The following is a 25,002-nucleotide window of genomic DNA, read 5'->3' on the forward strand; positions in this document are numbered from 1 at the left end:
ACTGTAGCCCGCCAGGCTTCTCTGTCCATGGGATTCTCCAGGCAAGAATACTGCAGTGGGTTGCCATGTCTGCTTCCAGGGGTTCTTCTCAACCCAGGAATTGAACCCTCATCTCCTGTGTCTCCTGCATTGCAGACAGATTCTCTATTTCTGAGCCACTGAGGAAGCCCTCAGTTAGCCTGGGATTTGGACTTTATTTTGAGATTAGAAACAAAAAATAGTTAGCATGGGAATGACCTGATCTCATTGGCTTATCTACTCTTAGGAGTAGAGTCCAGAGGCAGGTAACAGAAACCCGGCTACTCTGCTTCATATAATAATTAAGCTTTATTGTCTTCATGTAGCAAGATGTCTAGAAGTAGGTAGTCTAGAGCCAGTGTACAGTGTAAGCATGTTATCAACGTCCCAGTCTTCCTCTGTCATCCTGCCCTACCATCCTTGGGGTGTGACTTTCTTCCTTGTCGCCCAATTACATTTGCAACTTTTGATATAAGGTTTTGTTCCATGCTGGAAAAAGGATGATGCTGTAAAATGCTTTTCCTTATAAAGCTGTATGTGTGAGAGAGAACAGTTCTGTTGAGGTATTAACGGAATACAATAGGCTGCATGTTTTTCAAGTATAAATGAGATAAAGTTGTGACACACACATGACCTGTCAACCCTTCATCACATTCAAGACTTTGCACATAGCCCCCCAAATTTCCTTATCCTCCTTTGTAATCCCTTTTTTCTGTTGCATAACCTTTGGTCCCAATTTACAGGCAACCACTGACCTGCTCAGCAGTAAAGTTGAGGCAGGAGTTCAGGCCTGGGAAGTGTGTGAGCGGGAGGAAGATGGCCTAGGACATTTCTTTGGCTCACTGATTCCCTTCTTGTTTGGTCCCAAGAGGAACCAGTTTCAGAGAGGTCTTTTAGGCTTAAAGGGAGTACTCACAATCGCTTCTCGGCCTTTTGGCTAAGATCAAGTGTAGGGAATATTCATATTTTTTTTAAAAGCCTTGACAAAGTGAAGGATTTAGAGTTAGTTTAGGTTGGGAAGGTGGTCACAGTAGGAAAGGTAGACAGTCACTGCAAGTTTACAAGTATTAAAAAGTTATAATAAACACTTGCAAGGTGAAGCTTGTATTAGGCTGAATTCTCTATAAGTTGTAAATGAACTCAATGTGTTTGCAGGATAGTACAAACTCCTAAAAGGATATAATTGGGAAATTCAGTGATTAGATCATCAAGTATGGCTGGATCAAGGGGCTCAAAAAAGGTCAGAACTCTTGCCCCTTCTGTCCACTTCTCAGCCCAGCTTGCCTCTGCATAGATTCTTTTTTGAGGCCAGAACTTTCCATGTACAAGACAAGCCATTGGCAGAATCAATTTTCATTGTCCTTACTTTTCTCTTTCAATATCCCTGTATTATCATATGGGACATACTAGTTAACCATGTTGGTTTCTGGGCCCAATCCATGGACCAACTACTGTGAGCAGGAGGATGAGTAACCGTGACTGCTCCTAGACTGGCTGGAGAGGACCAGTGAGATACCAGGATTAAGAGTTTTATAAGAAATATATGTGCTGGTTGTAAAAGCCCCATGTGTCCCCTACAGAGATCCTTTGTCCTCTGAGCAGGAATTTGCCTGAATCTTCTTAAATTCTAGAATGCTCTAGCAACTTCGTCATCATTTGAAAGGCTTACTCTAGAAGGAAATGGCAACCCACTCCAGTGTTCTTGCCTGGAGAATCCCAGGGACAGAGGAGCCTAGTGGGCCACGGTCCATGGTATTGCAAGGAGTCGGACATGGCCGAGTGCCAAGTGACTTAACAGTTTCAGTGGTTTAATGCCTCAGCACCAACTTAAACTAGATGATAAAGAACATTATGCGCGACATTTTTTTCCTTTCTTCTGGAGTGGCACTGTTTGTTATCGATCCAAAAAAGTGCACGAATGGATGTGTATTAGTTTTAAGCAATGTTATTTGCTAGAATGACCTCAGAGATGAGGACTCTCTATCCTGGGTAGAATGTTTTGCTCCCCTACTCCAGACAGTGCACTGTGAACTTGTATATGAATGTCAGCACATGTGACAAATTCTCCAGGTTGGGTAAAAGAAAAATAAGCACAAAATTAGTAAGCTGGGATTTGGTAGTTAACTAATAGCAAAGCGGTATGAGTGAGGACCTTACTATTGGTTTATAACTGTGCAACCAGCTCTGCTAGGGAGTAAGTTAAGGACATGCTGATCAAACCCATATCAATCTGGCTATGAAGCAAGACCTACAATTTCTTATGCATTATAATATTGTCTTTGCTGTTATATCTCAGTGTTAAAAATGACCTATATTGCTGTGATGACCTATGATATAGGCACTATGTCATAGTGCCTCTTTATATGTCCGGTAGGCACTGTGATATAGTCCTACCGGGATAAAAATATTGCATCAGATGGGAAGTTTGCCCCAGTTCTGCCTCTGTCACCGAGCTTGTCATTATTCGCCTGTAAAATGAACAGACTTGGTTAAGGTCACTGGCCAGATAACTGTGCCACTGACGCCCTCCTTCATCAAAATCTACCCGTTTGTGCACTAGAAGTTTTGCCACCACCTCCTTTTTTAAGCATTTGCTTTGGAAAGCAATGCCAGTTGTAGACACTTTTATAATCTTGCCTTGGTGTGGCCTGTCATTTTAACTTTTGTACTCTCTTAAAAGCTTTCCTTGTATATTCACTTTTCTTTGTTTTAAAGAGAAAACAGGAAAGGTTGGCGCTTCCTGCTCATAAAAAAAATCACTGTCAACAAGTGAACAGATCGGTAGTTTGTTTTTATCAGCCTTCTGTCTCCCAAAGGAAGGAAACTATTTGTCATAGGTCTAAATTTACTTTCTATTACAATTGATCTCATAAGGAAACTGTTGTTACTATTAAACAAAAAATTCTTGCAGTTTCTTTGTCTACCAGGTTCTAGTGACAAATAGGCTTTTTAATTATACATTTAGAAGTAGTTTTATGGGAATCAATAATTTTTATATCACTCATTTGGTAGACTTTTACATAATCCCATTCTCTTCAAAATTACAAACCAACCGTAACATGCAATTACTACTACGCAGAAATAAATTGTTTCCTTATTATCTTTAAAAGGCTCCTTCTTAGTGAAAGTTAGACACACTGGTAATCAAATCTAATTAGATGCATATCATAAATTTTGTGTGTTATTTCTAATTTAAACGATTAATTATGAGGACTTGAGGGATTTTTGCTATAATGTGTTGGAGGCTACAGTCGCACACACAAGAAAACATTTATGTTGTTCTCAATTTTTTAATTAAAAAAACCATATTTTGGGGATTTATCAGAAAGTTGAGTCACTTAAATAAGTTTATATTTGGACAGTTTCATCTTTGTAGTAATAAATGACAGATGTGTTTTAGATTGGATAGTTAAATCTAAGTGCTCTTCCATGTTACAAATGAGAATGTATATTTGTGTGTGTGTGTGTGTGTGTGTGTGGGTGTGGGTGCACGCGTGTGCCTTTAGGATATGGGTACCTAAGGGAAATTATAGGTGGTATCAAGTTTCACATGTGCGTCTACCCAAGTGTGATAGAAAAGTAAAGATTCAGCAAAGGGCTGCCTGCTGCCTTCACTTCTGTACCACCTTCACTTGCAAGGCTTCCTTTTTCCTAAATGGCAGCACATTGTAGGGGAGGATGTGGACAGTACCTGGAGATGCACAGATGGGAACTGATGTGAAATATTTGAGACAAATGAGACTATCTTGATATAAGTAGCTGTGTTTGGGGAATAGTGTGAATGAAGTCTGGATGAGGCAAGTTGGACCAACTTACAGAAGAAAGCAAAGCAGAAGAATTTAGTTTTAGTGTTCCAGTAAGAAAGGGGCTGTTACATCTTCAAGCTACTTTTAATTAGGAAATGTTTCATATGCACAGAAAATAATATGGTATACTCTCCTGAGCCCAACAGACTGATTTAACAAAGTTAGTATTTGGCTCTGTCTCTTTCTCCTTTTTAAATTCTTCTTTGAATTTGTTACAATATTGCTTCCACTTTATGTTTTGGGTTTTTGGCTATGAGGCATGTGCAAGCTGAGCTCCCTGACCACCAAGGATGAAACCTGTACTCGCTGCATTGGAAAAAGAAGTCTTAACCACTGAACCACCAAGGAATTCCCTCTTTCTTTTTAAGAGGCTAAAAGCTATAGTACAGTTAAAGGCCCACTCTCCATTCCCTTTCCCAGCCCTCACCAAAAGTACTTACTACCTTTCATTTGTTGATTGGCCTTTTGGATTCTTCTTCAGTGAACTGTCTCTTATTACCTTTGACCACTTTTCAATGTGCTTATTGTTTTTTTTTTTTAAATGGATTTGTAGGTGTTCTTTAATATATGTGTGTGTGCTATAAATATCCTCTAGTCCTAGGCATATCCTACATTTGTCTGTTTTTTTATCCTATAGAATTTGCAGCTTTAATGTGATTTCTAGTTTGGTAGGTAAGAACAAGGATTCATATCCCACTTCTGTGTCTTCCTTGCTGTGTAACCTTGGGCTACTTTCTTAACATCTCTGTGCACAACTTTCCCCACCTGGAAAAGGGAGCAGTAGTACTACATCCCTCTTAGTGCTGTGAAGATTGTGTATGTCTGTGTTAGTCACTCACTCCTGTCTGACTCTTTGCAATGACATGGGCTATGGCCCACCAGGCTCCTGTCCATGGGATTCTCCAGGCAAGAATACTGGAGTGGGTTGCCATTCCTTTCTCCAAGAGAGCTTCCCAACCCGGGGATTGAACTCAGGTCTCCTGCATTCCAGGCAGATTCTTTACCATCTGAGCCATGAGGGAAGCCCATGTAAATGTAAACGTAAAACATTTTGAATACTTCTTGTATATAGTAAATGCCATATTTGTATTATATGTGCTTTTGGGCAGTCTTGTTTAAGAATTTTTCTTTAACTCCAAAGGCAAAACATTATTCTGTACTTTCTCCCTGCCAAAGTTTAAGTTTTGCTTTTTAGATATAGGCTTTAAAGCTATGGTGTGAGGTAGGGATTCCTACTATTATTTTTCAAAATGGGAAAGTAATTGTGAAAAAGCTGTTAATTAAAGACTACTATTTCCATATTGATTTAGAATTCCATATCTCTTCAAGTCTGCATTGTTGTTTGTTTAATTACTTGATTTTAATTACCAAACTATTATAATAAATTCTGATATTTGTTTGGATTATTTTTAACTTCTTTAGTCCTTTTAGTTTTGTTTATATATTTAAATTTACTGATTAAAATAGATCCAAAAACTGTAGAGTCAAGCTCAGGTTTTGCAGAGCATGGTAAAAGCAATAACAAAGGTAAAATTTGGGACAGTTAAATGTAGCCATTGACAAAGATTGGTTTGCCATTGGAAGCTTTTCTTATGCACTGTGCTAGTGATACTGTAGCTGGGCTGAGAAAAAATGCAGCAGCCACAGCCTTTGTCCTTAGTCTTAAAAATGTTCCTAGCTCTTTGATGACATTTATTCTTCCATGTAACTTGATGGATCATGGTATAAATGATCTAAAATCTAGTGAGACTTGGACTAGAAATACATGAAATTTGTAGGCTAAATAGGAGGTAAATTGATGCTTTATTATAATGAGTGTTGCCAACTGTGAACATACATCTTTTCATTTAATTAGGGTCTTTTTCATATTCATCAATTCATTTCACAGTTTTCTCCATGGACATCTTTTAATGCTTCTATTAGATTTGTTTATGTTGTTGTTGTTCTTCAGTCACCAAATTGTGTCCAACTCTTCACGACCCCTGTGAACTGCAACACCCTAGGTTTCCCTGTTTGTTTGTATATACCTTATATTTTGGGAACCTATTACAAATTGCATTTAAAGGAATTCATTAAAAGATTTGGGGGTGCATCAGCGTGTTGTTGATTTTTGTGATAGTGATCCTATTTCTAGCAGCTTTTCTGGTTCTTACTAATTTTAATAGTATTTACAGTCTTTTGGGTTTCCTGTATAGATATTCCCATTAATTTGAATAACCACAGCTGTGTTTATCCTTCATCTTTGTGCCATGTTCACTCTTAAACATAGTTATCTAAGACCTCTACCCCGGTGCTCAAGAGAAGTGGAGATGGCTGGCACCCTTGTCTTACTCCTGAATTTTGAAAGAAATGTTTCTCAGGTTTTTCCATTGAGTATGATTTTTACTTTGGTTTTCTGATAACTTTTCTTTTCAGGTAAGGAAATTTGGAGGAACTTACTCTTGTTCTTTTTCTTAAAAAACAAACCCAGAGGGATCGGGTAGAGAGGGAGGTGGGAGGGGGGATAGGGATGGGGAATACATGTAAATCCATGGCTGATTCATGTCAATGCATGACAAAAACCACTACAATATTGTAAAGTAATTAACATCCAACTAGTAAAAATAAATGAAAAAGAAAAACAATTTGTTGAAGGCATGTCAGTTTTTTCTTTTTTAATGAAGTTTTACTTATCCTTCCTATGGTAGTTTCCCTTCTTTCTGCTTTCTTTAGATTTGCTCTGTCTGGCTCTTTTTTAAGTCTGCATTTTTAAATAGAGTTTTGTTTTTCCCATATTGCTTTTATTCCTTCTTTTATTTATTTAGGTAGTTTAAATGTTTGAATTTTAATCTCATTCAGTTGGTCCTATTACCCCAAGTTCTTTGGAGCTCTAATTCTTTGCCTTTTGCTGTGTCTGTTGCATCTCTTGTGGTAGATTTTTTTCTTACATGCTTTGTGAATTTTGATTGACAACAAAGTTTTTATTTTTTCTTTGGGAATGGTGTGAGGACTGAGATTCAAAAGTGTCCCTCCTGAGTCATTTTGAATTTTGCTTCCTTGACTTTCCTCTTCTAAATGCCATCACTGCCAGTGATCAGCTTTCATGTGAATGGCTAGGCTTGAAGATCCTGCGTTCCTGGATAATGTACATTTAGCCTCCAAACGTGGTCATGGTAGGCTTGGAGTTTCTGTTTCTTGCAGATTTTGAAGAGGTTCAAAAATCTTTACTGTCTTCCTGAGGGTGGTGGTGTGATTTTTCTGTGACCTTTTATACTAAAAATACAGTGCTCTGGAGGTCTAGACAAACATGGGTCTTAGTTCCACTTCTCATGTCTGCCTGGTTTAAAACCCAAGTCCTTCCCCTTTAGTGATGTTCTGATCTGGGAATTTCTTTCCACTTTCTCATGGCCCCATTGTGCCAGTTGTATGCTTGCTACTCTGATTTTCAGTTCTCCTTTCCTTTCTGGCCTGTGGAAAATTCCCATAGTTTCTCAGCAGTCAGCTATGTATTTAAATAAAATGTGAAGTCTTTTTTCAATATTTTAAATTATGTGTAGCAGGCAGGATTCAGCTCTGTGTGTAACTCAGTAGCCCATGTTCCCAGACCCTTCTGTGGTAGGCTGATACTCCTCTCCCATCAAGGTGCACATCCTCATCCTTAGAACCTGTGACTATGTGACCTTATATAACAAAAGAGGCTTTGAAGATGTGATTAAATTAAGCAGCTTGAGATGGAGTGATTATTCTAGATTACTTGGGGGAGCCCTATGTAATCACAAAGGTCCGTATAAGAGGGATATAGGTGGCTTATACTCAAAGTGTGATATATTTAGAGAAGCAAGTTTGTTGCAGTCTGAGAAATTTGAAGATACAGCACAGCTGGCTTTGAAGATGGAGGAAGAGAATATACAGGCCAGGGAGTTCAGGTGGCCTCTAGAATCCCTGCCTCTCGAGCTTCTCTGATGCTTGACCTCTCACCTTTGACCTTGTGTTGACCTTTGATGCTGATGTGTGTTTTTATGGTTTCTTTCTTTCCTTTTTCTTTCCTTTTCTCCTTTTGTGCTGCCACATTGGTTTTGCTAGAACGACTGCTGAAGAGGAAATATTTAAACTTGCGTCTGAATATAGAAAAATCTTTTTTTTTAAGAACTTCGTAAGATAGCTACTTGATCTTGTGATTTCCATTCTTTGTCTTCAGAGCAAACCTACTAGCACGTACCGTGTGGTGTTTTTATTTCTGTGAACACACAGCCCGTTCATTTCTAGGCTTTGTTTCTCTGTGTGCTTCGTTTTAAAGACAATTTTGAAGCAATAGTGAAATAAAAGATGTCACTAAAAAAAAAATCTGGAAAAGGCAAAGAAACGGATTCTTCCCTAGAGATTCCAGAAGGAACGAAGTGTTACTGACACCAGTATTTTAGCTTAGTGAGACCCATGTTGGACTTCTGACCTCTAGAATTATGAGTGCGCTTTTGTGGTGTTCTAAGCCACCAAGCTTGTGCTAATTTGTTAAAGCAATAATAGGAAACTGATATAGCCTCTCAAATGTTTCTGAAGGAGATGTGCCTAGTGTCAGTGATGAAGATAGACTAAAACTATATTAAAGATACAGCGGCGCGAACTTGGTGAGGAATATTCTTGACAGAGAGGTCCATAGAAAACTTCTGAGGTGGTGCAGTGGTAAAGAATCCGCCTGCCAATGCAGGAGATGTAGGACACACAGGTTCGATCCCTGGGTTGGAAAGATACCCTGGAGAAGGGAATGGTTACCCACTCCAGTATTCTTGCCTGGAGAATCCCATAGACAGAGGAGCTTGAAGGGCTAAAGTCCATGGGGTTGCAAAGAGTCAGACATGACTGACCACACATCTGGGGGAAAAAAAAAAAACAGAGCAGAGATGCTTGTGAATGTTCTAGATGATGTTTTCAGTAACCACATAATGCCTAGTCTGGGAGTTAGAACTTCTTATGGAAGTGATAAAGTGCTCTACCCGCCACCCCCCACCCCCCCTCCTTGGATAGCTGAGAGAGCAGAGAACAGTTTTCTCCTATTGCTAAAATGCTGCTGTTTTAAATAAAGGATTTGGTTTGCTGGGAGGGTCCTGACAGGGATGGCTAAATACTTCACTCCAGCTCTGCGGGTGGGGATTATGTTAGTGATAAAATACCAGGTAGATTTCTTTAACAGATGTTCCTGACTTGCTTGTTTCCAAATGTGTGAATTATTTTGTGTGTGCTGTGTGTCCTGCTGTGACAAATGACCACAAACATGGTGGCTTAAAAACAAAAGATTTATTCTAACAGTTCAAGCGGCCAGATGTTTAAAGTCAAGTTGTTGATAGGATTGCACTCCCTCTGAAGCCCCACGGGAGAACCTGTTACTTGGCTTCTTGCCTCTTCTGTTTTCTGGTGGCGGCCAGCATTCCTTGGCTTGTGGGCTCATCGCCCTTTGCCTCTGTCTTTGTATTGCTGTCTCCTCTCTGTGTCTCTCTAATCTCCCTCTGCCACTCTCTTATTTTTTTGGGAGGAGGGGGTTATTTTTTAATTGGAATATTGCTTTGCAATGCTGTGTTGTTTTCTGTCACACAACAGTGTGAATCAGCCATAGTTATACATATATGCCTCTCTCTTACAAAGACACTTGTTATGACATTTAGACACCACCTAATAATCCAAGATTAGCTTCTCCTTTTTAGACCCTTAACTTAGTGACATCTTTTGCCATACGATATAATATTCATTCTTTTGCTTCATATGGTAGTATTCAGTTGGGGTCATTTTTTTCAGCCTACTGTCTGCTACCTTACTGTTTCTTTGCAATCTTTGGCTTATTCCATCATTCTGGATTTTTTTGTTTGTTTGTTTGTTGGTTATTGTTCTATATTCTGGCCCACCTTGTAAAATATCTCTGACATAGCAATGGTCTGTACCATTGTGATTTTTTTCATTCTCTCTATGTTGAATTCTAGAATGAAAGTCAGCAAGCTGCAGCCCATAAGTCACATCCATTCCATTGCTTGTTATTGTGCAACCTGCCAAATAAGAATGATTGTACACTTTTATTTTATTTTTAAAATTTTTTTCTTCTTTATTTTTTAGATTATGAAAGTATGATAACACATTTACAGGAGACTTGGAAAATACAGAACAATGTTACATATAGTTCTATTATATATTACAGTTTAAGTAGATAAATTAAGATTTTTTAGTTGGAGTTTCAATGTCAAACTCTAAAAAACTAATAGAATGAATAGACAGAAAAGTAGAAGGATATAGTAGACTTGAAAAGCTTTATGACCCAATTCAACATAATTAAGATTTTTCACACAACAGCAGCATATAGATTCTATTTTAAGTTGCCATAGACTATAAGCCAGGAGACACTGGAACATATCCAGGGACATAAAATAAGGTGCAAAGACTTCATGGCCTAAAGGTATTGAGCTCATACAGAGCCTATATTCTCTTATCACTATGTAATTATGTTAGAAATCAGTATCAAAAGATGTTTGAAAATAACCCACATGTTTTCAAGTACTATGTGACATTTACCAAGAGAGATCTTTGACTTAGCCCTTGAAAGCCTCAATAAAATTAAGTTTTTACATTTTTAAATGGTTGAAAAAAATCAAGGGAAGAATATTTTGTTCCACATGAAAATTATATGGATTTAAGTTTCAGTATCTGTAAATGAAATGTCATTGGAACACAACCCTGCCCTTTCATTTATGTATTATCTGTTGCTGCTTTTGTGTTACGATTGAATAATTATGGCAGAGCCCGTGTGTTTCACAAAGGCAGATGGCAACTCTCTGGCTCTTTACAGAGTAAGCTTGCCAATCTTTGTTTTTGTAGGGGCATCTTTTCTCTGGCTTCTGGTATATAGTGGGCACCAAACATTTGTTGATGAATATTTAACTTGTGGCAAGAATTTCATTAATATCATTAAGGATTTGGAATGATTCCCAAAAGGATTCTTCAAAACTATGGATTAGAAGAATTTTATGTATCCTATGATTCATGATTCCGATCTTTTTGGCCCTAAAATTCAAAGAAATACAGAGTAAATGTCCTGCCCCTGAATTTAATTAAATAAACAGGCATCACACCCAGGACTTGAAGCTGGCGAGTGCTGGTTAATTTTACAGAAAACTTGGTTGCGCTGTGATTGCAAGGTGTTTTTTTTCCAGACATCCATCTAGATGTTGCTCTGAAGGCATTTTTTAGAGGTGATTAACATTTACACTTAGTTGACTTTCAGTAATTGTGGGCCTCAGGTACGATATGAAATATGAAAGCATTAAGAATAAGAACTGGGTTTCCTAAAGGAGAAGGAATTTGGTCTCAAAATGGCATCATAGAAATCCTGCCAGAATTTCCAGCCTGTCATCCTGCCCTGCACATTGTGGACTTTCTAGCCCCCACAGTTACATAAGCCCGTTCCTTGTAATAAATCTCCTCTGTCTCTCTCTCAATATGTATCTTCTTGGTTCTGTTTCTCTGGAGAACGCCGACCGATGCAGCGGGGCAGTCTGATGTGTTGAGCACATGGACCATGTTCAGTGTTCCCTCCCACCATGCGGTGAGGATGCTACGCATCGCCCTCTGCCCCATGGAGGCGAGCCCCCTCCAGCAGCATCGCCCTCTTCTTCCTTGACACCTCCTCCAGGCTTCTGCCTTTCACACCTTGTGAAAGGAAATGTGTTCTATTTGGATACAACAAAGTCAGAAATAAACTCACTTGTGATGGGGCCGAGGACTTTTTGTCCATCCAAGATAGTCTGCAGTTTGAGAAGGCTGCAGCGAATGAGGTGATAAAGGAGACAGATGCAGGTGGATCTGCTGAGAAGCAGCAGCTGAGAAAATGAGGAGTGTTTGTGAGACGTTTTCCCTCCTCTTCTCCCTCTGAAAACAAAAGCTCCCTGTGTGTACACAGTGGAGACCACCAGGTCCACGTAACTCCGTAACTTGGTCATGTCATACTACAGATGGTTGCTTTTGTTCTCAAGTTTTGCTGCTTTATCATAAGTGGATAAAAATACAAACAGCTGCTATATTTAGCCATTTTACTCGTATGTCTACACATCTTAAGAATTTTTATGTACCAAGACATTTAAAATTTGTGTCTAATAAACGACCACATGTATAAAAAGTTATACATTTCAGTAAAGAATCATTTGAATGAGTATTGACTTATTTTGTATTTCAAGACAAGGTTTATTAGGCCTCAAAGTGGTGCTGGAAAGTTTGTTTTACATACTTCTATTTCTCCCAAGAAGGTATTAAAAACTGTCAAGTTGCTCCAGGAAATGGTTAACTCTTGACTGACTTGAAGATATTGTCTCTTTCCTGTTCCACCCCCATCCCCACCCTTCCCACATACCTACTGAAGCTGTGTCTTCTATCAATTGATTATAATCTTAATATCACATGCTATTTAAGTGTTATTTCAAAGAAGTAGCTGTAACTTTGAGTGATAATAACCGATTGAGGTATGTGTTTTACCTCTTACACTCGACTTTGTTTTATAATACAAATTAAGTGGTTGGGATGTAAAATTATTTCTTCTTACTCAGAATGCCATGTTTAAGTAATGTAGCTAAAATCTCTTAACACTGTTTTTGTCCTAGAAGTTTTAATAGTTTCTCTCTATATTTGAATGCTAATTGAAAAGATAATGGTATCTAAAGCAGTTCATTTTAGCAACAGTTCTGCAAGATATTTTTTACTGTTCCAACGGTCAAGTTCTGTGATAGGTGTGGGGAATACACAGAGGTGAAAACATGGGGTCTCTTAAGTTGTTCACAGACTCCTATGAGAGATAAACTTGGAATCAGAGTGTTAATGTGATGAAGAGAATAGAGCCACATTTGAAGAACAGAGATGGCTCAGAGAATTGAGAAATGAATTTGGTTTGTTGGGGACTTAGGAAGACACCCCAGAGAAGTTCACTTGTTCTGGGCTTTGAAGGAAAGATATGTGATTTCCCCACGAGGAAACTAGTATGTCAGACTGAGATGTATTGGTGTCTAGCAGTTTTAAATATGCTATTATTTCAAAAGCTTAAGTAGAAATCATTTAGGTTTAGTAAACCAGATGGCCTCTGAGGCTCCACACTATATAGATGATGGTTTTTTAAAAGCGTGTCTGAGGATTAATACTTGTTAATACTATAATGAGATCACGTGTATTCTAGTATCGTGTGTTAGCAATCATTTGTAAGATATTAAGCAGGTGCCTGAAGGATGTCCTTGATATTAATATATAAGTTGGCACTTTTCCTCTCTCTTTTTCCTACCCCTTCCCCTCCCCACTCACTGCCCTTTGTGGTGATTTTTGCAGTTGGTTAGCCTGCTTCTGATCGGAATTGCTGCATGGGGCATTGGCTTCGGGCTGATTTCCAGTCTTCGTGTGGTCGGCGTGGTCATCGCTGTTGGCATCTTCTTGTTCCTGATCGCGTTAGTGGGGCTGATTGGAGCTGTGAAACACCATCAGGTGTTGCTTTTTTTTGTATCCTTTTTTACAACTGGGAGTTTTACCCCTATTAGATTTGTTCTTACCTTGTCGATTACTCTTTTTATAATTCTCATTTAAAATTACCATCAGGAGATGAATTATCAGACAGCAGCTCCTGGCAAGCATTATGTGTATTTGTTCAACCAACATTAGGAACATCTTAGTTAAGTTACTGTATGTTTACGTATGCTCTCTTCTTTTCACATCGTGAAGAATGTATTCTGCAAGTTCAGTATTGTCTTATGTGTATGTTGCAAATTCAGCATTACATTTAACTGATTCAGTGGCCTCTAGGTCCTTTCCAAGTCTTTAATATTAGGTTGAGAATTTCTCAGTGATTTTTTTAAGACTCGATATTCAGAAAGCTTTCATACATTTATCTATACTTATTTCCTGCTTTTTCTATGTAACAATTTTTATTTTAATCTAAATGAAATTACAGTGGATCAGCTTTTATTTATTTTTAATGTTATTGAAGTATAGTTGATTTAAATCTTGTGTTTAATTTCTGCTGGGTAGCACAGTGACTCAGTTATACACATATCGCATGTATTTTTTCACATTCTTTTCCATTATGGCTTATCACAGGATATCAAATATAGTTCCCTGTACTATATTTGTTTATCCATTCTTATATATATAACAGCTTGCATCTGCTAATCCCAAACTCCAAAGCCATCCCTTTGTACTCCCCTTCCCCTTGGCAGCCACAAGTCTGTTCTCTATGACAAAAAGCATTTAAATAATTATTGTAGTTAGTATTTTTCTATGTAATTATATCCACAGTGTTTTATCAAAATAAAAATTACATGTATTCTTTTTGAAGTTTCCCTAAGTGCCATTGTTCTGTTTTCTAGGTGGCTTCCTTTAGTGCATTGTGAAATTGTCAGTACCTCTGTTTTATGTTATTCTAAATATTCCCAGAAATATACTTAACTTTGATTCTCAGTACATGATTATTCTCTTGCTTGTATTTATTGTCCAGTTTTCTGTGTCATGTGCTTGTTTAGCCCTGAACCAGGAGCAACAGGTAAGCAAAGATTTTTTTTTTCTTTCTTTCTGCTTTATTATACCATATAGTATGGGAAAAAGAGGGAGGAGGGAGGAATGATTGGAATATAAAATAATTTCTTCTTGTTCAGAATGCCATTTCCCTCTATATAGCCGAAGTCTCTTGTGCCTGATTGCTTTCATGGGGCTGATTTGAACCCTACATCAGATGTTGCTATTTTTTGCATCCTTGAAGTAGAATTTTGCCCTCACAGGGTCGAAAGTGCTCTTGCTAATGGGTGTTCACCCAGTCTTTCCCTGCCATTTTGCAATGAAACATGTGTTCCAGAATGTCTGCGGTTTCATTCTGGCAATTATTCTTTTCAGGCTTTAATTTGTTTGAAGAATATGGGTCTCAATTTTGGGGCAATGGAAAATTTGTCTTGCTACATTCTGAGAACTAACCCTTTGAACCAAGTGCTTCTTTGAAATTGCACGTGAACATAAATTTTTATTCTTGAGATAGAAATGGTGCCTTCTTTTTGTTGCAGGTTGAGGTATAACCCTTTGAAAAGTTTTGATGGTCTTATAAAGAGTACTTGTTTTAGGTACACACAGTATTAACAGCTGCAGGCCCCAGCTTTATACATTTTATGCAGGGGTAACACATTTTATTTATTTATCGATGGCCACATTTGTGTGGCATGTGGGATCTTTCCCAACCAGGGATTAAACATGTACCCCCTGCAGTGGAAGCACAGAGTCTTAACCACAGGACTGCCAGGGAAGTCCCATATTTTAATGTATATGTTAAATGTGTTTTTCTAGGGTCAGCTCCTGGAAGTTGGTTGGAACAATACAGCAAGTGCTCGGAATGACATCCAGAGAAATTTAAACTGCTGTGGGTTCCGAAGTTTTAGCCCAAATGACACCTGTCCGGCAGTAAGTACAAAGTATAAAATATTTTTGGAGGTGTATTGCATACAGATGGGCTTCCCTGGTAGCTCAACTGGTAAAGAATCTGCCTGCAATGCAGGAGACCCTGGTTCGATTCCTCGGTTGGGAAGATCCCCTGGAGAAGGGATAGACTACCCACTCCAGTATTCTTGGGCTTCTCTGATGGCTCAGCTGGTGAAGAATCTGCCTGCAATGTGGGAGACCTGGGTTTGATCCCTTGGCTGGGAGGATCCCCTGGAGAAGGGAACCGCTACCCACTCCAATATTCTGGCCTAGAGAATTCCATAAACTGTCCATGGGGTCTCAAAGAGTCGGAAATGACTGAGCGACTTTCACGCTAGCGCATATAGATAAATAATGGTTAACATGGAAGACATGGACTTTCTGATGCTGAATTGTACTTAAAAAATTTTTTTTATATACCAGTGTTCCATCCTGTGTACACTATTGTATCGATTGTCTGTTCTCAAGTATCCATTCCTGAGGGTCCTGAATATTCCAGGGCCCAGACAGACACCAAAGATGATTTGGGTTCTTTGCCTCTAATTCCTTCCCATTCAGCTCCTCCCAGAACAAGTTGTGAAAGGGAAGTAATAGTAGGTTAGCGAGTAAATATCTTCATTTGGAAGCCTATCTGGGTGGGAGGAGGAGAGTGGTCTGTACTAAATTGGGCTTCTCAACCAGCTATACATCCCCATAGTGGAGGACACATGGAACCATCCTCTTTCTTCTCTCCCTTCCTCCCCATCACAACTTGATGCCCTTTCTGTCTGAAAACTCTGCCAGCAGTGGACCAGTTAGAGCCATCCTGTTGGTCATGCCTAACTCCTGACTTTGCAGGTCTGACCCAGTCCTCTATGGGGATAGATGTGCAACTTGGCTCTCCTGGGTAGTTCAGATGTGTTTATGTTTTAGGGAAACTTCTATTACCCCCTTGCTGAGCCCTGAGCTGGGTATCCCCTCAATGAGGCCTCCTTTGTGGGATTATTAGTTTTCTATTGCTGTGTAATGCATTATCACAATTTTAGTGGTTAAAACAACATCCATTTATTACCTTAGTTTTCCTAAGTCCGGAGTCTGGGCTTGGCTTGACTGGGTTCTGTGTTCAGGATCTCATCGGAATGAAGTGTCAGCCAGGGCTGCAGTCTCTTCTGAGGTTTGGGGTCTCCTACGACGCTATCATGGGTCAAATTCAGCTTCTGGTGGTTGTAGGACTGAAGTTCCATTTTCTTGCTGGTGTCTCAGGTCTTAACTATATAGCCATCTCACAACACAGCTTCGTTTTATGAAGACAGTGACTTATGTAATGCCACATAATCATGGGAGAGAGGGCCCATCATATTCACAAATCCTATCCACTCTCCAGGGGTGATTATTTAGGGCTGGGAATCTTGGGAGCCAGCTTAGGATTTTGGACACTGCTAAAGAAGAATGGCCCCCAATTAGATATGGTATTCCAGACACTAATTTTTATGTGGGTGTTTTTTTTTTTAAACTTGCTCATTATAAATGTACTTTGCAATACAAGTTCTTTTTTTTTTTTTTTTTATTGATACAGAGCTGTGTGAAAAGCAGCCACCCGTGCTCACCCTGTGCTCCGATAATAGGAAAATATGCAGGAGAGGTTTTGAGATTTGTCGGTGGCATTGGCCTCTTCTTCAGTTTTACAGAGGTATGTGCACATAACTCAGTATCTTCACACCTTTGTCACAGGGACAAACAGGGATTTCTGTTTTCTAAGGCATGGCATTTTGCCTTAGCATGGCACTGAACTTTTGGAACATATAGATGGATGTTTTCATTGAGAACTAATACTGTAATAGGAGGACCCCTGGCTTGAAATCAGAAGATAGAGCTTGCTTTGTAAGGGCTGAAATGCTTGATCATTAAATTATGTAAAATAAAATAAACAGATGAAATGGAGAGACTAGACTGAGTCATCTCTAGGGTCTCTTCTATTTCTAGAGTTGTATGATAAATTATAATTTTAAATATAATTTTGGCATAGGTAGCACATTCACATTGTTTAATATATCTGTTAATGTGTAGTATACGCACATACATTTACATAAAGGTTTACTTTGGAAAATTACCTTCCAACTCCATCCCTCACTCCCCTCTGTTCCTAGCCTTCTAAAATCTGTAAGTAACCAGTTATTAATTTCTTATCTATATAATACTTATGTTGTTAGTATATTATATTGACATACGTCTAAGCAAAACCACATACATATTATTTTGGTAATTTTTGAGGAATGCAGAATTCCTCATTATCTTTGTTGAATGCTTGATAACCATGGACATTTTTGATGCATATGAATTGTCAATATGTATTAAAATTAAATTTTTTCTATAATTCATAAATTCTGCCTGCAGTGCTTTATTTCATGGAGATGTTCATATAACTCTGTAAAATGAATACACAAGAATGTTTATTGTTTGTAACAGTGGACCTTTGGGCCAGCTGGTGTTTTCCAATAAGGAGCTGGTTAGTTTACTAGAGTAAACTAACCAGTAGTACTAGTAAACTAGTAAAGGAGTTTACTAGACGAGAGCCAATAGTTAAAAAATGCACTGTGTGCTTAGAAACCTGCTTACCCTGCTTACTAACTATTTGACCTTGGGCAAGTTACTTTATCTTTCTGTGCTTCTGTTTCTTCATCTTTAGAAATAGGCATAATAACAGAAAGCCCCTATTTTATAGACTTGTTGTGATACTTAAAGGAACTAGCATATATATTAATAAAGCTTGCAGTATTTAGAATAATGGCTGATATATAGCAGGTGCTGTGTGGTTAGCTACTGGTTTGTAGACATGAGTAAATTGTACATAGTATGCCCACTTAAAAAAAGATGGTGGGACCCCCTATGATTGTTGTGTTAATTGCTCATGTTACTCTCCTATTTTAAACATATAATAGCATGTATAGAGTAATGCTATTAGGTGAGATTGTGCACATAACTATAGAAATATATGGTAGGCTATTGTAAGAATAAGCATTTATCTTTAAAAGAAAATCAGAAAAATATTAAGTGGTTTGTATGTTTGAAGTTCACTCTGTCATTTAATTTCTTGGATATTTAATTTCCCCTTCAGTATGTCCCTATAATAAGTAATTCCATGGTTAACTTCCGTGTATGTAATTTTTTATCTATATTCTCTAGCTTTTTTCTTTGAATACACCTCCAAAAGTAAACTATGACACATTCAGTATGTGGGCATTTTAAAAGAGTTTGATAAATATTGCCAAATGGCCATTTGGGGGAGAATCAAAACCAACTTTTGATTCAAGCACTAATTCTTGATATTTTTATCTTAAAAGATACTTGCCAGTTTAAATAGGTATAAATAGCATTACAATTCTGTTTGCTCTTTTGGAAATGTGCCTAGTGAATTTGAAAATAAGTTCATGTGTTTTTGGATCACTGGCATTTCTTCTTTTGTCAGTTGCCCACCTAATGTCTGTCTTGGTCAAGGCCCTTTGGATTCCCTGTGACTCAGTCTATGCCAAAAAGGGGAAATTTTTTTATAAGATGAGGAGAGCGGGCCACAGGGCCCAGAAAGTCTCTAGAAAGGAGGGCCCAGGGCTGGGGGCTCAGCAGCCACACAGAAGGTTTTCTGCTCTGCTTTTCTTCCCTCGCTTCCCTCCCATCCCCTCTTCCTCTTGTCTGTCACTCTGCTTGGCTTCTTGTCTGCTTGCAATTTCTTGGGCATTGACTTTACTTTTTTTATGACTTTTAAGTAAAATTTATAGATGTTACTTTTACATAGTTAGATGTATTGCTTTTACCTATATGGTGTATGTTTAGAAAGGCCTTTCTCATTTTGATTATATATGTTAAAAATGATTAAAGCAGACAGTATAGGTGATATGAACAAACTTTAACACTTTGTGGACAGTCTCCTTTTGGAGAACTGCAGAATAAGGCAGAAGGCAAGGAACTTTTATAGGAGAAAGAATAAGGAAGAGAATAGTGGAAAATATCTGGTTAGCTGGGGCCACAGAGTCAGTCTGGTTTGGGAGGAGAAGGTCTAGAGTTGGCTTGGCCTTTGGGGATTGGCTGGCTGAATATACTGCACTTCCGGTGAAGCGGAGCATTTACAGGGACCCAGAAGTTACCCAAGTATTTTTAGTCACTCATGTGGCACCCTGGATAATATTATAGCAGCTTTATCTTGGGCCTAGAAGTTTATTTCTCTCTGTACAATTAATATAAAAACACATACATATATCTTAGTTTTATTGGGGTTTAATTGACAAAATTGTAAGGTATTAAAGTGTACATCATGATGATTTGACATATGTGTACATGTTGAAGGTCTTCCCTGTAGCTCAGACGGTAAAAGAATCTGCCTGCAATGCAGGAAACCTGGGTTTTATCCCTGGGACAGAGGAACGTGGTGGGCTACAATCCGTGGAATCACAATAAGTCAGACACAACTGAGCGACTTAGCACTACTACACTAGACTATACATGTGAAAAGATTCCCCCACCAATTTAATTAACACACCCATTACCTTCCATATTTACCTATGTTTTTTGGTGAGAATGTTTAAATTCTACTCTATTAGCAAATTTCAGTTGTACAGTGTGGTGTTATGCAGTCACCATGTTACACGTTAGATCTCATTTTAACTGTGTGTGACATGTATTGCATTTATGTATATAATATATGCATACATATGTATAAAATGTATAATTAATATAGACGGCACATTATATACATATATGTGTGTGTGTATTTTACATATTTTATTCTAATTCAATTTCTGTTTCCCTTCAAGAATGAGAAGTCCACTCTTAGCTATAATGATCAAAGTGGAGATAAAGACCAAGCTTAGTATTCACTTTTTTAAGGAAGTTTCCCCTGACATCCTTTTCTAATCTAAGCATTTTTTCATTTTACTTTTTCTCAGGAAAGAGCCATCTTCTGGGTTGGTCATGGCATCGATCCAAGAAAATTCATATACCACTTGAAAACAATTCTGTACACGTTTCCTATCTTTCCTTTAAAAGAAAATTGGATTTTTGTCATAAAAACTTGAAAATATAGATGGGAAAAAAATTAGCATGACCAATCTGAATATGCTTCATTAGCCAGAGTCAACAATTATCAGAATATTGCCACATGGTTTCTTTTTTATATCTGGGATATATTCTGAGAATTTAGTCCTTTTAAGCAGCTCCATTTTCTTCTCATCAGATCACACTGCCTTCAGCTCTGCATTTTTTTTTTTAAAGAGGATTGTATTTTTAGAGCAGTTTTAAGTTCACGATGACATTGAGAGGAAGGAACAAAGATTTCCAGGACCCCTCTCCCCCCTCCCACCCATGCACAGTCTTCCCCACTATCACGACTACTCACCAGATGGTGCATTTGTCACAGTTAACCTCCACTGGCACGTCATAACCACACAAAGTCCATAACCTCCGTCAGGGTTCACTTTTGGCGTTGTACAATCTATGAGTTCAGACAAATATATCCATCATTACGGTATTATACAGAGTACGTTCACTGCCCTAAAAATCCTCTGTGCTCTGTTCATTCCTCCCAGCCCCCACTGTTTTTTAAAATACTAATTATTTACGAGTATAAACTCATGGGTCTTAGATTTCTCAAGTGTTCTTTCATGGAGTCCTTCTTTGTATTTTATACACCAGTTCCTTTTGAAACCTAGCTAGAGATTTTAATAACGTTTTATCCAATCTGATATTTTTCTGATGTATACACTCTCAGTTTTTAAATTTTTATTCAGTATTTCACAGAATCAGCAATTCTCTGAACTTCTGGGATGAATCTAACTAGTTGATGATTTCTTGTCGTAGAAGAAATAGATTTCATTTTGAACTATTTGTAACACATGAAAATAGCTAAGCCATCAAAGAAACATTGATTTAAAATCAAAAAAAGAAGTTTTAAAAGTTAGTGCATGTGCTTTGTAGAAACTTTTGGAAAATAAAATTGTGAAGCTGAAAGATCGTGTATCTATTACCTAAAGTTACAGACTCAGAAATCATCAACATTAATAATTTAGCATATTACGTTACATCTTTCTACATTTAATAAATATAAAAATAGATAGCAAAGGACACACTTGTTGCACACTCTACATAGACATTTTATAAAACTGTACTTTGGTGACCTACCATGTCCTGGGCATAGGTTCTAGAATCAGCAGAGTTCATGATTAGGTCTAAAGTTACCACTGAAAATCTTTAACTCATGAGCACCTTTGTGATCTAAAAATCCAATATAAATAATTGTCTAACTTGGATCGTTCTGTATTTTGGGCATGACCTCCCTGTCATGCTCTCCTTGGTTGCAAGGAGATAGTGGTTTGGCAGTAGGACAGAGGAGAGGAGGTCTCATTTTGTCACAGTTGAACTGGAGGAATTAAACTTTGATAGAATATGGCTCCAGGTTATGAGTATTTAATGTGCTCAGTGGCTCTGTTTCCCCTAAGAACTGTAACTTGCACCATCAGCTTGTATCCTGGGTTGATAATAAAAGTATTTAACAATCTCAAAACTTCTAACCAGAAGTTCCCTGTGTGCCCGTGTTTCTGAGACAGGGGCAGGGAAATGATGGTCGGGCAGGTTGAGGGGTGGAGAATTTACTCCTTGGCAGCAGGTGGGAAAGGATTTCCGTCCTGTGATATGAGTGTGGCTGCAATGGCAGATGGAATGTTGTTAGCCTGAGAATGGCCGGTAGCACATCAGATTCTTCTGTCAAGCAACAAACATAATTAGGTGCGTGGACCTCAGATTTGAACCCTGGTTCTAGCGCTCATGACCTGGGGGACTGTTATCTAGTTATTAAACCTCTCCCTGCCTCATTTCCCTCATTGGTAAAATGAGGATAATGACAATTCCTATCATATGGAGTTTTTGATCGAATGGTGTGAATTTGTGAAGTGTGAAGAACAGAGTTAGAGACAAAGTACTCTGTGTATGTTTAAGTAAGTTCCCCCGACCCCTGCCTCCTCATACAGACTCCAAACCAGACTTTCCACTTCCTTAAATTAGCCTTATCTTTCCTTGATTCAACTCACAAACCAGCAGCCCCTACATCCGTAGATGTTGTAACAATTATATAAACATTGCCAGTCATGAATTTCCTTTTTTTTTTTTTTCCCTCGGCCATGCCTTACAGCTTGAGGGATTTCAGTTCTCCGACTAAGTATTGAACCCAGGCTGTGACCGTGAAATCCAGAATCCTAACCACTAGGCCACCAGGGAGCTCCTCTGCCAGTCACGAGTTTTACAGTAACTCGGGAGTTATTACTGTGGTAAATGGAGAAAATTTCAGATTTGCCACAATTCTCTAGAGGAAGTTTCAACAGCTAATGAGTAGTTATGAAGTCGAATGGACAAAATTTAGATTAAAAGTTGGCCTAGGTCTGAAATATGGAAATATAATTTGAATTGCATTTTGTTCCATTAAATTTTGTCTAAGAATTTTTGAGTAGTTTAAATAAATCAGCTCTGAGGTAGCAGGACCACCAGAATGAACACATTTCTTAATTTAACAAATAATAGGTTCTATTGGTTATCTCATTAGTGAACATGGTGTGGGAAATGTCACAATCACTACTTAATTACTTTTCTGAAAGTATGCATCCCCCCACCCTTTGGAGAGAGGGGAATCACATTTTTTGGAGAGGTAGGAATTACATTTTTTATCATCTGTGTTGGGAAATGCATTTATTGCAGGGTTTTTGTTATTGCTTAATTTTTACCGAACTCAGTTTGAATTAGCAAAACATATGATATTTTAGCTGTTAAGACAAGTTAGTGTTTGTATTTGTTTCCTTTTGTGCCCTAATAAGTAATCACACTTGTAGTAGCTTAAGGCAACGCAGATTTACTGTCTTAAACTTCTGGAGGTCAGAAGCTTAAAGTGGAGACTGTTTCTGGAAGCTCTAGGAGAGACCTGTTTCCTTGCCTTTTCTACCTTCTAGAGGCTGGCTGCCTGCGCTCCTTGGCTCGATTCCGAATTGACATTTTTCCATCTTCAAAGCTAGCAGCATGGCGTCTTCTGACTGTACTTGCTAATGCCTCTGTTGTCACATTGCCTTTGAGCTGTATCTCTTGGCTCTATCTCTGATTTTTGTCCTTCCTGCTTCCCTCTTTCAAGGACCCTTGTGATTACATCACAGAGTTCACTCTCGTGATCTCTTTATCTCATGAGCTTTAACACAGTCGTGTCTTCAGTGTCCCTGTTACGGTGTAAGATAGCGTGATCACAGGTTCTGAGGATCTGAGGATTATGGTGTGGACAAGCTCAGAGCACCATTAGTCAGCCTGCCCTAATGTTCAGTTTTTCTTAGGGCATCTAATTTGGGTTACTCACTACATTTTAAAAAGAAATCTCTTCCTCTTTGAACAAACAATACAAAGTGCTTCAGAGAGTTCAGATTGTTTTATGGATCAACTGAGTAAACACGCACAACTGTTACTTTCTCTTTCTTCTTTTCTTCCTTCCGTTCCAGATCCTGGGTGTTTGGCTGACCTACAGATACAGGAACCAGAAAGACCCTCGTGCTAATCCTAGTGCATTCCTTTGATGAGAAAACAAGGAACATCTTTCATATGCTGATCTTGTACATTTCCTCTAAGTTAAGCTAATTTGCCTGTTTAAGGAAACAGTACCTGAAAAATTACATTATTGACAGTGAAATTATATATTTTTATGTTTCTCTAAATGTTTTTCTTTTTCCATCGCTGAAACAAATCTGAAACTTGTGGTCCCCTCTGAACCTCAGTGGTACCTGTAATCTACTGTTTCTCACAGTGTCTGGCACTGTCTACTGTGGCCTTTCTTAGCAATTTTACCTGCAGAAAAACTTTGTAAGGCACTATTGTGTTCATCATATTGTGACTCTTAATGTACATCTCACTGGAACAATTGTTATGTGGCACTGTGCTGTATAGATAGTTCTCACTGGAAAAAAAGAGTTGAAGTTTATTAAAGCCAGAAAGTATGAGATTATTATAAGTTCAACAAGGGAAATCTAAACTCCCCCGTTTTTTGTCCTTTTAGGAAAGAAGTGATGTGGTGAATATTGTTAATATAAAAGTGATAATTTAGTTCTAATAGTCTTTCTGATCACACTAGTGTAGTCTAGAAATAGTCATGTCTTTAGAAAAGTATGGTTTAGGTTTTGATTTTTACAGGTAAGTGCAAAGGAGAAATGATTTCCTGAATGTCCTCATGTGTAACATTTACCTTCGGCCTTCAAAATGAAATGAGTTTGAGAAATTCAGAAAGTATATCTATATATAATCTTGGTATTCTTTTATAATAATTTGAAGTCCAAAAGATTGCCTTTTTAATAAACAAGTTACTATTAATGCATTGGCCCATGTAGTAAAATGATATTTGATTATCTCACAAATTCTAAATACCCTTCTCATGAAATTTCTCAGTATTGTCACAGCAGCTTGTCAAATCCAAGCAATTTGAATGTGATCTCCCATAATTTGAAATTTAAGTAGTATTGTGGTTCTGTATATTATGTTAAAAAATTAAAGTATGGAAACCTTTCTTCGTCTTTGGATTTTTGAATTAAAAGAAAGGAATGGAAGGGTTGATAAATGAATTAAGTGAAGTGGAATTCTCTTTTTTGCTTTGAGTTCGCTCTGACTGACGTAGAACTGAGTCACTATTTGAGTCTGTAATCCAACCAGGGAATTAACTTCCAGCACCAGTAGTCGTGCCAAAATCTTTTCT

At 38.1% G+C, this 25,002-nt stretch overlaps 1 protein-coding gene across 2 annotated transcripts in view; it reads left to right on the top strand.

The window, feature by feature from the left end:
* The window catches only part of TSPAN13 (tetraspanin 13), a 34,402-nt gene extending 9,586 nt beyond the window's left edge, over positions 1-24,816 (top strand). Inside the window, exons 2-6 of one of the 2 annotated variants that reach the window (XM_043872306.1) lie at positions 13,146-13,313; positions 14,269-14,349; positions 15,138-15,251; positions 16,825-16,938; positions 23,762-24,816. In XM_043872306.1, the coding sequence (XP_043728241.1) occupies positions 13,146-13,313; positions 14,269-14,349; positions 15,138-15,251; positions 16,825-16,938; positions 23,762-23,836 (552 nt within the window). In that variant the 3' untranslated portion in view covers positions 23,837-24,816. Of the gene's footprint in view, positions 1-13,145; positions 13,316-14,268; positions 14,350-15,137; positions 15,252-16,824; positions 16,939-23,761 lie in introns of those variants that run through there. The other variant, XM_043872307.1, reaches the window with a different exon arrangement.
* Positions 24,817-25,002: the final 186 nt, after the last annotated feature.

Source organism: Cervus elaphus, chromosome 18, assembly GCF_910594005.1.
Source record: "Cervus elaphus chromosome 18, mCerEla1.1, whole genome shotgun sequence".
Classification (NCBI taxonomy): Eukaryota; Metazoa; Chordata; class Mammalia; order Artiodactyla; family Cervidae; genus Cervus; species Cervus elaphus.